The 15,715-nt window shown below is 43.6% G+C and overlaps 2 protein-coding genes across 11 annotated transcripts in view; both read right to left on the bottom strand.

Annotated features, from left to right (window-relative positions):
* eef2k (eukaryotic elongation factor 2 kinase) overlaps positions 1-15,715 on the bottom strand; it is a 369,092-nt gene that overhangs the window by 156,377 nt on the left and 197,000 nt on the right. The gene's annotated exons all lie outside the window — the stretch shown is intronic.
* LOC308303579 (calcium/calmodulin-dependent protein kinase type II subunit gamma-like) overlaps positions 1-15,715 on the bottom strand; it is a 102,907-nt gene that overhangs the window by 19,263 nt on the left and 67,929 nt on the right. For 3 of the 8 annotated variants that reach the window (XM_080747980.1, XM_080747983.1, XM_080747982.1), the window contains 4 exons: positions 11,603-11,643; positions 3,042-3,086; positions 1,388-1,442; positions 1,020-1,100 (listed from right to left, as the gene is read on the bottom strand). In XM_080747980.1, the coding sequence (XP_080604106.1) occupies positions 1,020-1,100; positions 1,388-1,442; positions 3,042-3,086; positions 11,603-11,643 (222 nt within the window). Of the gene's footprint in view, positions 1-1,019; positions 1,101-1,387; positions 1,443-3,041; positions 3,087-9,792; positions 9,877-11,602; positions 11,644-15,715 lie in introns of all 8 variants that reach the window. The other 5 variants (XM_080747981.1, XM_080747984.1, XM_080747985.1 and 2 more) reach the window with 3 other exon arrangements.

The raw sequence follows: 15,715 nt of genomic DNA, 5'->3' as shown, positions 1-15,715 counted from the left end.
GATCAATTCACCTTTTATTTGCCGAGCTGCATATCCGGTACCATTTAAACCCTCTATTGGTAAAACGTACTTATAATATACATACTTGATAGTCTTTTTTACACTCGTTACCATATCTCCTTGCCAAAAAATACAAGCTCTGTAGATCTGCTATTTTTGGGCGAATGTTCCACCCGCGATAATATCGCAAATTGCGATTTCTTTGGTTACAATAATCGTGATATGAAATGTTCATATCATCCCATCCCTAGAACGGACAGGGATTGGGAGGAGGAGAGAAGAACAAACAGAGGAGTAGAGAAGAGGAGAGGAGAGAGCACTAGGAGGGCTTGTGGTGCGCATGGCTCCTGCAGCAGTCAGTGGAACAAGACAGACAGACAGACAGTCAGGCAGACAGACAGACAAGACAAGACAGTTGAAAGGGTGATTTACACTCTGTTGTGCGCCCGTGCGCACGGCACGGGCGCACCGGTTGCCACAAGCCGCAGCGACAACGTCACAGAGCTCGTAGACGGCCCGTTTTTCGGGGCTCTCGTGGAGCACGGGCGCGCGGCCAAGCATAAATCAGGCATCGGAGCGGAGATAGCAAAGAGGCCAGCGGAGGACAAAGTCCGCGGCATCTTCCAGACCTTGGTTGTCCTACGAGCAGCACAAATGAGGGGCGTACGTAGGGGGGTACAGTGGTGGTGGGCAGTGGACACAGACCTACTGGTAGTGATCGCCATGGAGGAGCACACATGTAATCACACACACGCACACACACAAAAGACAGGTCAGAGCAACACAAAAGCTGTGGCAGACCAAAGATAGTGAAGGCAGGGACACCGAAAAGGTGGTGGTGGCGTGGGAGGTGGGGGTGTTGCCCAGTGACTGCAACAACACAGTGAGGGTGAGGGGGTTGGGGGTGGGGGTAGGGTGAGACGGGCAGGCCCTCTACGGGCCAGTGGAGGAGGGGGACAAGAGGGGAGAGGGGGGCGACTGTATACTGTATAGCCTTTGGCTGCCGTGAGTAAACTTACTGGCAGGCGCGCTTTGAGGTGAGGGCAGGAGGGGGGGCATCTCCTCGGTGGCGCTGCTCTGACTCAGCACCGAGCTGTCCGCTAGAACACACACACACGCACGCACACACACACACACACACACGCATACCAAAAGCAAAATACACATACGCAGTCACACACACACACGCACCCCGCAGGCACACAGTCAAGAGTGTATGAGAGACACGCACCAGTATCTCGGCCAAACCCCCTAGCAACGCGTGAGTCGCTACTAGTAAACCCACACACACACACACACACACCTCTCTAGAGGAAGAAGGGAGGGATGGAGGGAGCGAGGGAGGGATGGAGGGAAAGGAGGAGAGTAAAATAAAACGACAAAGTACCTTTCTTACCTTTCATCTCCTCCTCGTCATTGGTGGCGTTGCTCTCTGTTGAGCCCTGGTGGTCGGACGGGACGGAGAGGACAGGCGAGGGGAGAGAGAGAGATAAGAGATATTGAGACCATGGACAAAGCGAAGCCATTGGTTTCTATGCAGCGCAAATTATGCATTTTGGGTCCTTGGCATGGGTGTCGTCATCATAATTTGTAAAAGCACCAGAGGAGGCTATTGGCTGCCAACGGTCACGTGCAACCGCAGAGATACATGGGAGAATGCGGTCGGAGCCTCCCGAAATACAGCACACGAAGAAGAACACAGCCGGCTGGTATCAGTTTAGTTGGCCACGCCCCCCGCAACTTTATCATAAATTTTAACATAAATGGGACCTTATTTTCACAAAACGCATATCATCGTGATTGAAAGGCAATTTTTAACTAGCGATAGGAACCATAAAGTATTTATGAAAATGTTAATTAAGGTTAGAAAACGAAAGGGGAAAATGAATGGGGTCCAATGGAGAACAATTCTTTTTGCGATCGGCCGGGGGGGAAAACAGCGCAACTAACGGCCAATCATAGGAAGTTTTAGTTCCGTATTGGAATCATTTTAAATCGGCGGAACGATGCCCCTGGTTGAGACGCAGGGACTGGAGTTGGCATCAGTGTTGATTCAGTCGACTATGATGAACAATGTCCGTCGACTACCTTTTTTAACTGAAGAAAACTACATAAAAACTAAGCGATGATGACTGACTAGAACTGAGACTAAATATTTTGACAATTTGTCAGCAAATAAAAGCTAGACTTAAATGTTATGGAGGCAGTAGTGGAGAAGAAATGCAGTAGAACTAAAAGAGAAGTAATTTTATGAATGGTTGTGTAGTAGATTAGATATTATCATGATTGATTATGTGCGACGTTAGAGTAGATCATGTATTCATTGATTATATTAATATCTAGCTCTTATGATACATCATTGATACTGGATAGCTTGTGATATCTCTCTCTCTCGCTAGGACTGAGTTGCTATTGTTTTGGTAAAGCCTATCTTGTTATGGTACAGCTCAGTACACAGTATGTGTCTCTAGTGTCTCTCAATGCCTCGGGGCAGAACTCTTTTACCACTGCCCAGAGTGTTAAACTGTACTTCTGTCCATGATATCATAAACTTCACCACCACCACCTAATACATTGTCTTGTCTCCTCATTTTGTCATTGATTATTGATTGATCTGAATTAGGGCTGTCACAATTATTACATAATCGTCTAATCGTGATTATTTGACATTATCGCAATTATTTTGTCATAATCGTCATAATGTTGAAAAATTCCAGAAATAGTGGAAATAGCAGATCTACAAGCTCACAACACTATCAATGTTATTTTTAAGTAGTAAGTTGTCAAATATGTCAGTAATGTATTTGTATATTTAGGTTATGTGTCATATCTACCATGTGCAACTTCAAAGCCTAAAAGCCAAACAGAAATGTAATTGTCAACGACAAATACACAATTAAATCGTTAATCGCGTGACAATTAATCGTCATGTAAAATGTCATATCGTGACAGCCCTAATCTGAATTCCACCACAGTAGCACTGAAAAAAGCCGATCTACAAGCTCACAATGAGGTTTAACAGTGGGTAACAATGGTCTCACCTTGATGCCATCAGGAGGGTTGTGGACCACGGTGCTCTGAGATTCCTGTGATGGGAGAACAGTGAACACTGAGGTTAATCCACACAAACATCAACACTTCTGCTGACACTGAGACTGGTTGTTCATATTAACCCATCAGGACCCAAGGCAGATTCTACAAATGTCTTCTAAATCCTACGAGTTTTCAGAAAATCGTATGTTATATCATTGGCACTCAAACCTTTTTTTTTTTCTTCTTTTTTTTCAAGATTTGTTTTTGGGCTTTTATGACTTTATTGATAGTACAGTAGACTGACAGGAAATGGGGGAGAGATGGGGAGTGACATGCGGCAAAGGTCGTCCGGATCGGGAATCGAACCGGCGACGCTGTCAGGCATCAACGCCTAAGTGGCATGCGCCTGGACCAGTAGGCCAGCGGGCGCCCCAGCACTCAAACCTTTTCACGTCAAGGTCTCTCAAAATTATGTATGTACAGGATTTGGCATTGGACCCCCATCTTAAAATATTTTGTCCAGGGACCCACAGAAGCAAAATATTTAGTTAAATAGGTCTTTAAATGAATATACGTACATTCAAGGATTTTCACAGATTTACAAGCTCGTAGGACAGCAAAAAGTGACCCGCCATAAGCTTGAATATCTCATATTTTTTAATAGTAGGCAGAGTCTTAATGGGTTAAACAGAGGATAATACAACTATGAGGTTTTCATACCAACTAGACAATTTGAATATCTTGTTCTCCAAGCGGCTACTTGGCCTGCTATCTCACATCACGGCCAAGTTCTGAGACCCAAACCACTAAAAGACGACAACAGATACTGTAACACATTTCAAACGAACTAACAAACACGCTCAACGTAAAGCTAAGGCATGCACATGGAGTGTATCTGAGAGAGAGTAATGGCTGTTAGGAGATGAGGAAGAAGATGATAGTACGGCGGAGGACTTCAGAGGCTGCGTGGGAAGACAGGTTAGCACAGGATAGTAGGCAGTGGTGGTGGAAAGTAAAAGTATCAGTACCACAATGTAGAAATGCACTGTTACAGTTGAAAGTCTGGAATTCAGAATGTACTTGAGTAAAAGTATTGGGTATCAAAATGTTCTTTAGTACCAAAAGTAAAAAAAAAAAAAGTAGCCTACTCAATATGCAGAATGTCCCATTTCAAGTTTTCAAATGTATCCTCCTGTTTCTGTGAGAATTTACTGTAGAATTATGTGTGGGGCAGGCACACCCGGAGAACAGCAGACATACAAGATCGCGTCGCGTCGCAGATGCAACCGCTGTGAACTTGTAGATCACTCTCGGCTGCGACACCGGAACTGCCGCACACCTTCTGCGCAACGCACGATGGGACGTTGGAAACTTGTGAATAGAAATCTTTTGAAAATGGAAGATCTACAACAGGGGTGCCCAAAAGGTAGATCGTGATCTACCAGTAGATCACCAAGGGTGTGCAGGTAGACCACATGACAAGCCTCTAAAAACATATAATTAAAATATAAAAAGAATATGTCAATATGACATCAAGAAGGGCCTGTCAGCTCCCTTCATGGCTTCTGAAGTAGGCAAACCTCCAATGCAATGCTTTGTTCAAGAGTCAGTAGCATTACAAAGAACCACAAAACCTACCACTTCCATATAGAATGGGACGAAGACATTTCCCCCAGTATTTCCCATTTATTTCCCCCTTACAGTAAGTGTGTTGGTCTAAAATGTAACGCCAGTGCTGCTATTCCCAAGCTCCCCTCAGGCCCTCAGCTAAAACATTTTGGATGGGTAGATCATGTTGAGCTAGTCATTTTAAAAGTAGATCTCACGTCAAAAAAGTGTGGGCAGACTGGGCACCCCTGATCTACAAGCTCAATGTGTCGCATCACGGCGCATTGCGAGCTTGTAGATCCCATCGGCCATTTTCAAATGGCCGAAATGTATTTTAGGGCCCAAGTGGTTAATGTATGTTTTGTAATAATCAAAATATAGTAACTAAAGTGTTCTAATAATTGCGGTGGAGTAAAAAGTACAATATTATGCCTCTGAGATGTAGTGGAGTAGAAGGGAAAATGTACTGACAATTGGAGAAACACCCGTAAAGTAAAAGTACCTTTAAAGTGTACTTAAAGTTATACCATGTAACTTTTTTTATAAAACAAATCTTAAAATTGTCCTAACTGTTAAATCGCTAAAGTTTTAGAACACCCACTCCGTTATTTTCAGCTTCTGAAGCCTTCTCTTTATATGTTTTCTATGATCCTGTCCGGGGACCGGATTTCGCGGAAAAATTACGTCATTTGCATCATCCGTATACGTTGTGTATACGTTGGCCAATCACATTGCAGATCATACACACATGATACACTACCGGCCAATTACAGTGCATCTTGCGTCTCTTCAGGAAATAGCTTGCTTCAACAGCTTTGTTTACGCTGGTCTAGAAGTCTAGCATGTAACTCTCCAACCGCTGCTCGTAGAGGGACACGAGAGACCTCTATGGATGCGTCTCGGCGAGGCGGACGCGGTGGTCTGAAAACGGACGAAAAAGGCAGACGCGACCGCGGTTTGCTATACTGATACAGACCACTAGTTGAGCAACTTACACAGTATAGCTTTAAAGGACGACCACTTTCAACCTATCTTCATATAAATGTTCATGATAAAATATCACAATTTTTTCCTACTCTGTCTTTGTCTCTTAGGAGGGCTGTGGGCAGTTCAGAAACCTGTCTACCAGTGACATCATCATTTGGCAGATTCTTTTAAACATAAGATTTAAAAAACACACAGCACAATTAATGTGAGAACAATAGCTTCCATTATAACATTGTGACTTTTCAGGAATAGAAAGCCTGCAGTTTCTATTAGCTTGGATTCCCCATCAATGAGGTCACTGGTAGGCGGGTTTATGAACTGCCCACAGCCCTCCTATGAGACACAGACAGAGTAGAAAAGAATTGTGCCATTTTATCATGAACATGAGTGAGGACCAATTATATGAAGATACTGTAGGTTGAAAAGTGGTGAAGTCATCCTTTAAGTACAGCACTTAATTAAATGTAACTCAAAAGTGTACTCAAACATTTAGACCGTGAATGCAATATTAAGCATTATTTTATGCTTTAAATCTTCAAAATATATTTTGACCCGATTTTACAGTATAAGTGTCTAATAAAAATCCTTCTAAAGTTTCTTGAAAAACCTATGTTTCTATGCCAGTGGTGCTCCAACACTTTCATGTCAAGGACCCTCAAAATTACAGTTATTTGGCCACGGACAAAATATGTTGTTCCAGAAGCAGAGATTTTAGTTAAAAAAAGGTTTGCTTTGAAAAATATATATTGAAAATTGTGAACACATTTCCCTGATTTTTCAAAAATAGCAGATCTACAAGCTCGCTGTGAGCTTGTATATCTGCTATTTTTCAATAGCTAAAGCATTAAATAATTCTAGGCCTAAATGGGTTAAGTACGGTAAATGTAATCAGTTACTTTACACCACTGCTAGCGCTAGTAGGCGGCTGTGGTTTGTGAAGAAGGTTAGAAGGAGCGATGGTGGGCTGTGATTGTGAAGAGCGATGCTGTCCAACCTACGGCAGACTGAGGTTGGCGGAGTCAGGAGGAATATGCTAGCGAAGACGAGTTAAAATAGCAGCAGAGGCTGGTGAACTGTGTAGGGGTGTACGGGCTCAAGAGGAGTCCCAAAAAAAAAAACAACTACCAGGTTCTACACAATTACAACATCAGTAAATGCAGCTGTACTTGCATATTTTTTTACTTAAAGCCGTTATGACACGCAACGAAGTTTAACATCATGCTACAGTAGGCATTGTGGTCTTTCTACAAACGCTCTGAAAACGGAGCGAGTGACTGTGTATAGAGTATTCTTCGTCTGTCGCACAAAAGAGACGATCTACAAGCTCACAACGTGTCGACCACACACAGGTCACTCACACACACACACACGTTGTGTTGGGCGAGAAGTCACTCATGCGGAACAGTCAAGAGCTCCACCGACACTCCGGTTGCTTGAGACCGACTAGAGCAGTGTTTCTCAATCTTTTTTGGCTAGAGTACCCCCTTTCGCAGATTTTTTAATCCAAGTACCCCCTTTACCCGACAACAACATTTTCCCAACTGCAATTAAAACCATAACTAGCGGTATATAACGGTATAACCCCCCTTTTCAAGAATCTAACATCACAAAAAATTAAAAAAGGGAGTGAGAATTTCAACACTGTGGCCATAACATCTTAGTCGGGAGTTTAGACATGACAAAAAAAAAACACAACAAGCAGCCAGGTCTATAAAAATAAGTCAAAATTAAGCAACTAGGGCTTGTGAAATGTGAAAGAATTGTGGTGTTTCTCTGGAGGAGAGTTTCGCAAAATACCTACAATATCTCAGAATAGGGAAGAACAGAGAAACATAGTCCACAAGTGCAGATTCAAGTGCAGATAAACAGCTACTTTCATAACTTTTGTCTCGTCAATGGTTAAGAATCCAGACACAATTGCAGATAAACAATTTCTTTCACAATTTTTGTCTCACAAACATTCAGCTATCAGACACATTAACATTTACACCCTTCCTGCCATTTTGTCTGCAGTTTTGTAAGCTAAGCCTTTCTTCTAACTTGAATCTCACACCTGCCTTAAATACAATTTGTACTTTGCCTAATTTGACACTGACTACTGACAAACTACTATTAGTCCCATTTAAGCTAACTGTTCTGTCATGCTGATCTCACTCTGCTCATTGATACTTTTAGTAACATGTGAGTACTTTTTCCACCACTGATTTCACACGTGTTACCGTGTTCACTTTCAACATCACTGCAAATGAAACGGCAGCTTTTAATCTATGCATAAGGATAACAACTTTTAACAGCGAAGCGCCCGCGAAATTCTAGTAAATTACATTCAAACAACATTCAAACACATACCAGTTGCCTGGTAGCCTAATATGTAATTTGGGTTGGCAACTATCAGGCTCACAACAAGTTTCTCCAAGTGTCATCATTAAACATAACAGTAAACGTTTTTTTCTCCTTCTAATTCAATTGTAGTTAATTATTTAACTTTGAATAATAGTATCATGGTTTATACTTCTATTTTTCTTTTTGGGGGCCATTATCTTGAGTACCCCCTGCAGTACCTCCGCGTACCCCCATTTGAGAAACACTGGACTAGAGAGCAGGACACGGCCGCTAAACACGCCCCGAGCATGAGAGGAGAAAAGCCAGAGGCTGGAAACTAATTTTTTACGGCTTGTTTGTTGAAAACTACGTCTAACGGTGTCATAGACGTGGAGGCCTCATCTCTGCCCGCTTATCCACCGTTCAGGAGGTGTGGACACTGTAACTTCTCCACCCAAGCAGGCGTGGGTTTTGTTCTTTTTTCTCCTAATAGAACATTTCTTGGCTGCTGCAGGGAAACGGTGCTCTTATGTTCCATGATCCATTACAATGCTCTTATGTTCCATGATCCATTACAATGCTCTTATGTTCCATGATCCATTACAATGCTCTTATGTTCCATGATCCATTACAATGCTCTTATGTTCCATGATCCATTACAATGCTCTTATGTTCCATGATCCATTACAATGCTCTTATGTTCCATGATCCATTACAATGCTCTTATGTTCCATGATCCATTACAATGCTCTTATGTTCCATGATCCATTACAATGCTCTTATGTTCCATGATCCATTACAAACGCTCTTGGCTACTTCTTCTTTGAAACTCCAGCTGCTACACGTGCTTCTCGTTTAGCGTGTCTACTCTGGAAATCATTGGAAATGTTGCTCTTCAGGAGCACACACACACATATGTACATTCACTATCATAATTCACTCTCTCTCTCATGTGAGAGTCAAGACAGAAAGGAGCTCCACAGAGGATGAGTGTCACTGTGGAATGGGCGGCACAGAGCTAGCTGGGGTATGATAACAACAACACCTCTGACTCTGACACAGACTGGATGGATGACACAGAGCTACCGTCACACTACTAGTCCATGGGCCATACGAGATGTCAGTATCCGAAAGGTGGCAATGGTTACCATGCATTTTTGAAAAGCTCTATATCTGTAGATTATATGTTGGTACGATAAGCCTTTCTGAGACACAGCTAAATCGGTGTTATCAGCCGCTAGAGTTGGTGTCCCATTAACTTTACTATACAGGGGGAAAAAAGGAAAGAAAATCTGCTTTAAGTAGCATATGAGGGGTTTTTCATGGTTCTGAATCCATTGCATTTGTTTTACACAAAAAAACATTTCTTGAGCTAAAAACGGCCCACAAGACTATGGTTTAGTGATGAAAATCCCACTTTTGTGGGGGCCGTTTTAGCCCACGGAATGTGTTTTTTTTTGCAAAACAGATGCTTGCAATGGATTCAGAATCATGAAAAAACCCTATTTGACACCTCATATGCTACTTAAAGCAGATTCATTTTTAGCTTTTTTTCCCCTGTATTAGTAAAGTTAATGGGACACCAATGTCACCAACTCTAGCGACTGATAACACCAATTTAGCTGTGTCTCAGAAAGGGTTATCATAGCAAAATATAATCTACAGATATAGAGCTTTTAAAAAATGGCACCTTTCGGATACAGACATCTCGTATGGCCCATGGACTGACTATACTGGTTGTGTGGGGTGGTGGTATATGGGATGATGATATGGGATGGTTATGGTATGGGAGCGGGGAGTGGTTGATGATGAGGTGACACTGCGGCGAGAGAACTACCGTACCATCTGGGAGTTGGTCGCCATGTTGGAGTCTTTCAGGGCATTGATGGCGCTCACTATGCTGTTCTTACTGTTGTTGGTCGAAGGCTGGGGGAGCGGAAGACGCAAAGAAAAGGCATAGGGTCAATGACGAACGCGGGCACACACACACACACACGCACGCACACACACACACAACCAAACTGTAAAAGGACACAGTCGCAAAGAAAAATCAACATGTAAACAAGCATACACGGGGGTGTCGCACTAAATTCTGGGCCCTGGGTACAAGGATTCACCGCGTTATTTTGTGCTTTAACTATTGAAAAATAGCAGATATACACGCTGCGAGCTTGTAGATCTGCTATTTTTGCAAAATCGTGAAAATCTTTGAAAATTTGGGCAAACCTATGTTTCTATGTCAGTGGTGCTCAAACTTTTTCATGTTAAGGACCCCCCAAAATGATATGCATTTGGCCACGGACCCCCATCTCAAAATATTTAGTTCCAGGGTACCCCCTCAGAAGCAAAATATGAGTTACAAATGTTCACTTAAAAAAATACATACATTAAAAGATTTGCGCACATTTTCACAACTTTTCAAAAATAGCAGATCTACACGCTCGCAGCGCGGCACTTGGTGCCGCGCTGTTAGCTTGTATATCTGCTATTTTTCAATAGCTAAAATAATGGGCCCCTCCACCCTGGGCCCTACCACTCCCCCCCCCCCCCTTGTGACGCCCCTGCAACCACAACCAAACAGTAAAAGGACACGGTCGCACAAAGACGCTTGTATACATCAACATGTAAACAAGCATACACACACAACGAGACAGTCTCACACACACAAACACTTGTGTACGTCGCCCATCGTCCGGGGATGGGGGCGAGGGGAGGAGGGGGGAAGCTAATGTCGGTGGAGGCTCGCAGGCTGTTGAGCTAACAGGTTAAACGAGGGGGTTTGAGTGCAGAAGAATGGCCTTTAGATCATCCTTTTACTGCTTCACTAACTCTCTATGCCTCCGCCACTTAGCGGCATGGAGCCACCCCTGGGGCGGGGCAGAGCCGGGGATGGACATGGAGAGAGAGAGAGAGAGAGAGAGAGAGAGAGAGAGAGAGAGAAAGGGGAGGAAGAGGAGAGGGTGCTTTATAGAGGGAGAGAAAGACAGATTGCTCGTAAAAAGAGAGCAACGAACCCTGCAGAGCAGAGACAGAGAGAGAGAGGGTGGAAGGGAGAAAAGGCCTGTCTCTTATGATATTATCAGCAATGTGGATTGCAGTGTTGATTTCGTCAACTAAAAATATGAGGAAAATGTTTGTCGACTGCGAAAACGAACGAAAACTCAATAAAAACTATGATGACTAAAACTAAGACTTAAATGTATTGACTAAATACAACAGTAGATTTAGTCGCCTAAAATCTTATGTAATTTAGTTGACTAAAATTAGACTAAAACTTTTCAGGTAATTAAAATATGACTAAAACTAAATTACAGTTTATTAAAACTATGACTAAAACAAAATCAAAATTTGCTGTCAAAACAACATTGGTGGATCGGCACCATTCTGATGCGTTTGAAATAAAAAGTGGATAAATGGACCGTTTCTGTAGTCGTCCAAATAATACATAATCACATCCACCGGCTACTTTGTAGCGAGGGGATTGGTACGTATGTGGTACAGTAGATAAAAGGGGAAAGAGAGAAGGAGGGGGAAGAGTGTTTTGGGAAGACAGTATCCAAAGGACGAGTGTGCACGCAGTGAAGGAGACCAGACAGGTACGACGTAGAATGCAAAACCACGGGCTGAGTGCGCAGACATCCTTTATCCTTACCTTGGCTGAATCTGATTTCTTGTTGAGTAAACTTTTGCAAGCTGTAAAGGACAGACAGAGAGAGAGGAGAGTGGGAGAGAGGAGGAGAAAGAAGAGGGTTTGAGTGTTCTCTCATCTGCGCATAACCTTTACCCCACACTCACTTCCATGCACCTTCATCTCCACTCTCACCACCAGCCAACCAGCAACAGACTTGATCATGGTTTAGCTTCAGCACAGAGTATTATGGATGGAGGAAGTTGCCATCGGAGCAACGGTATCGACAAGGTCTCGTTAATTTGGAATGGATAATTTAGCAGGACGATACCCAGAGTGCATTGCACGCAGAGAGGAACCGAGCAGAGTAGAGCAGAGCAGTCTCTGTTACCAACCCCTGTCCCAGATGATTCTTACCCCAACCTTCTTCATGCGTAAAACGTAGCCATACTAACAGAGCCTGCCTAACTGTAAACTAAGATTCATTATTTAAACCAAGGGGTCTTCAACAGGGGGTCCGGGACCCCTAGGGGGTCCTCAGAGTTACTACAGTGGGTCCTCCAAATCGTCCAATCCTTTTCATATTAACAACTTAAACCCTAGTGTCCATATTCTGAGAACTGTAGCCAAAAATAGCAGATCTACAAGCTCAGTTGTGAGCTTGTAGATCTGCTATTTTTGTGTATAGAGGAAAAATGTTTTGTGTAGAGGGGGAAAAGAGCAGACTAAGTAGAGCATAAAACAAAAAGGGGAAAATGAACATCATTTAATATTTTGTGTGTACGTACAGTACGTACATACCATATTTAACTCTAGTAATACCCCCATATACATGTATATAGAGCTTGTAGATCTGCTATTTTCGGCAAAGAGGTTTGGTGTAGAGGGGTAAAATAGACCACACCAATACCAGCTCATGTGGTACGGGGGCAACGTACCTGTCCTCCACAACAGATTGTCTATACATATTTGGGGCAGGGAAGCCAGGCGGGGGACTGGGCGATGGTTTTGTCGCTGCACTAGTGACTCCTGTGGGTGGTGCCTGTCAGCGGGGAACGGAGGAGTAGGATGGAGTAGGATAGGATGGAGGCACTACCATCTCCAGGTGGGGGCGCTCAAGAGCAGCAGTAATGTGTGGGTGGTGTTCAGTGGCATAAGGAATACAACTGGGAGATTAAATGGGCAAAGATAATTGATGACTAAATGAAATCAACGTACACCACAACGCCTCAACCTAATTGCTTCTTTCTAAACTCCGCCATCTCTGGGCTGTTTGTGCATTATGGGTCACGGGTATTGTCCTGCAAACCAATCTTATTTTAAGTGCTACCATTTCATTAGCGCACGATATTAGGTTATGGGTTACTGCCGGAGCAATTTTCTTTGGCCCGTTGCAAATTGAACCGCTTCTGATTATTTGATTGGAAGTGATTGTTGGAGAACACGGGTCACGGTGTGTTAGGAGGACGGCATATCTTCAGGAGTTCACCTTGTGAAAGCATCTCAGGTATTAGGGGGACACCCGCTTGGCCTACACTGCTACTGATTAGAGTTCTCAACGGGCCTGAAAATGAAGGCCCAGCCCCTAACTGGGCCGGCCCGAGTTCCGGCCCGGGCCGACTACTTAGCATACATTTTAGGCCCTACCTGGCCCGAAAACATCGGGTCGGGTATGGTCGGGTTTGGGAAGAATTTGAGAACTCTACTACTGTTTATAATGACCACACTAAAAAGATTCTTGTAGGCAGAATTCTTTCAAAACATTTTCGCCATACAGTATATAATAATAGGTCTTAACCCATTAAGTCAAGTAGGTCGGGAGTGGCTTATTGTCGGTATCAGCCGGTAACACGCGGGAGTCTGTCCCCGTTACAATGCGCTAGACCCCTGGGAGATGGACTGCTGAGGTGGAGCGCCACACCTACCATCAGCTCCCAGTACTTGCCGCACAACTTGCCAAGCCGTGCTACTCATACGCTGAGTTGGCGGTGCCCGGAATCGAACCCATGACCTTGCGGTACAAAGGCGAGAGCTCTACCGACTGAGCTACCCGGGCACAGAATTATTGAATTCTGTACCCATTAGACCTAGAATTATTGAATGTTTTAACTATTGAAAAATAGCAGATATACAAGCTCACAGCGCGGCACCGAGTGCCGCGCTGCAAGCTTGTAGATCTGCTATTTTTGAAAAATCAAGATTTTCTTTTGCAAGTCTTTGAATATATCTATTTAAAAGCGAACATTTGTAACTCAAATATTTGCTTCTGGGGGTCCCTGGAACAACATATTTTGAGATGAGAGTCTGTGGCCAAATACCTGTAATTTTGAGGGTCCTTGACATGAAAAAGTTTGAGAACCACCGATTTCGAGGAAGGATTTAGAAGTCGGGTCAAAGATCGGGTCAAAGATATTCAAAGACTTGCACACATTTTCAAGATTTTTCAAAAATAGCCGATCTACAAGCTGTGAGCTTGTATATCTGCTGTTTTTCAATAGTTAAAGCATAAAATAATGGTTAAAGTGGTTAAAATCTAACGCGACTCGGGCGCGTTCCTGGTCTTTGAGAGTTAAGTGGTTAATTCAAACTGCCCAGGTAACAGCCTACGTTTAATGCACCAATCAATGCGGGGACGTTTTCCTGCTGGGCTGCGCAGGTTTGCTATACACGCCAACATCATCATCATGAGCCATTCATGGCCATCTGGGGGATACAGGAACCCTAAGAGCAAAGTAAACTTTGGTTCTCTCTCTCTCCCTCCATTTCCTGTCCGTCTGGACCAGAGTGTGATGGTCAGTGCTAAACGGCCGCCAAGGACTTTATGTGGACGAGTCAGGTTAATGTAAATCAATGATTTCCTTTAATGGTTCCAGTCATCACCGCCGCGAGTCTGGCTGGCTGTTGCTTCCCCTTTCTCACACACAGCACACACACGTTTTATATAGATACACATATGCATAATACAAATATATATATACAAAGTTTATACATTACACACACATGTATGATTTCACTCTCAAAAGTGGCATGTTTCTTACCTTAGGATAACAAGTGGGAGAAGGAAATGGGAGAAAAAAAGGGGATATAGAGAAGCCAGGGCTCAGTATTACAATACAAGAGAAGGTCAGAGGGGCACAGCTTTGTTTTCTTATTAAGACAGCAAACAGTCGCCTAGCTATGTGGTATCATCATGCTCCATGATCTTAGCCTACAGTAGGTGTACATAAATGCATTTTCTATTTTGGACTGGCCCATGCAGCATTCAAAAAGAAAAGAAAAGAACTACAGGCCTCAGGATGCATAGCGTACATTGCGCAACACAGGAGGGAAGAGGCTGATTGGCCTTTTGAATCAGGATATCCCCGACTAGAGCAGCCGACAGGGCGCAAGCACTGGGGAGGGGGGCGGGGTACGCGTTCCAATAATACTCTTGACGCCACCGTGGTTTTCCCGGTCACCCTGAGCGCAGCGGTGGGGGCCGATGGGCAAGGAGGGTCGCGAGCTTGACGTATTAGAAGTATTCCATAGGAAAAGGTACATGACATGATGACATCATGACAGTAAACTGATATTATTGATTCACTTGATTAATAGTGTAATATGTACACGTCAGGAAGCATATTTGGAAGAGTAAACGTATATCATGTATTTTAGGAAAGCTTTGTATACTAACTCGGCTTTCCATTTTGCACAAATGTCTAGATGAGGAACCCGTCCCTGATATAAAATGATGAGAGGCACACTTTCGTAAGAGACTCGTCACCAATTGCAAGATATTTAAAAGTTATTATTGTTATTAAGTGTTATTGTTTACAACCACAATTATTCACGTGTGGCAAGATCGCAGTTCCACTAGTTTTACTAGTAGGCTAGTGTAGGCCTAGAATCCTTTTCAGAAGTTAATTTAATGTTTTCCATTTAATGACTTCCTTTATCGGATGTGATGAAGGGAGCTCGCGACCCTCCTTGCCCATCGGCCGCCACCGTTGCGCTCAGGGTGACCGGGAAAACCGCGGTCGCTACTCTGACAACGATGCCTTCCCCCGGCGCACTCCGCAGGGAGCATGATCACTGATCTGACAACGGCTGGATGGGCGTAAAACCAGCTGATCTACAAGAAGTGAGGGTGGGAGGAGG

This window comes from Nannobrachium achirus, assembly GCF_963921795.1.
Source record: "Nannobrachium achirus genome assembly, chromosome: 18".
In the NCBI taxonomy this organism is placed as follows: Eukaryota; Metazoa; Chordata; class Actinopteri; order Myctophiformes; family Myctophidae; genus Nannobrachium; species Nannobrachium achirus.
The sequence above is the reverse complement of the archived record's forward strand: the minus strand, read 5'-3'. Positions and strand labels throughout refer to the sequence as shown.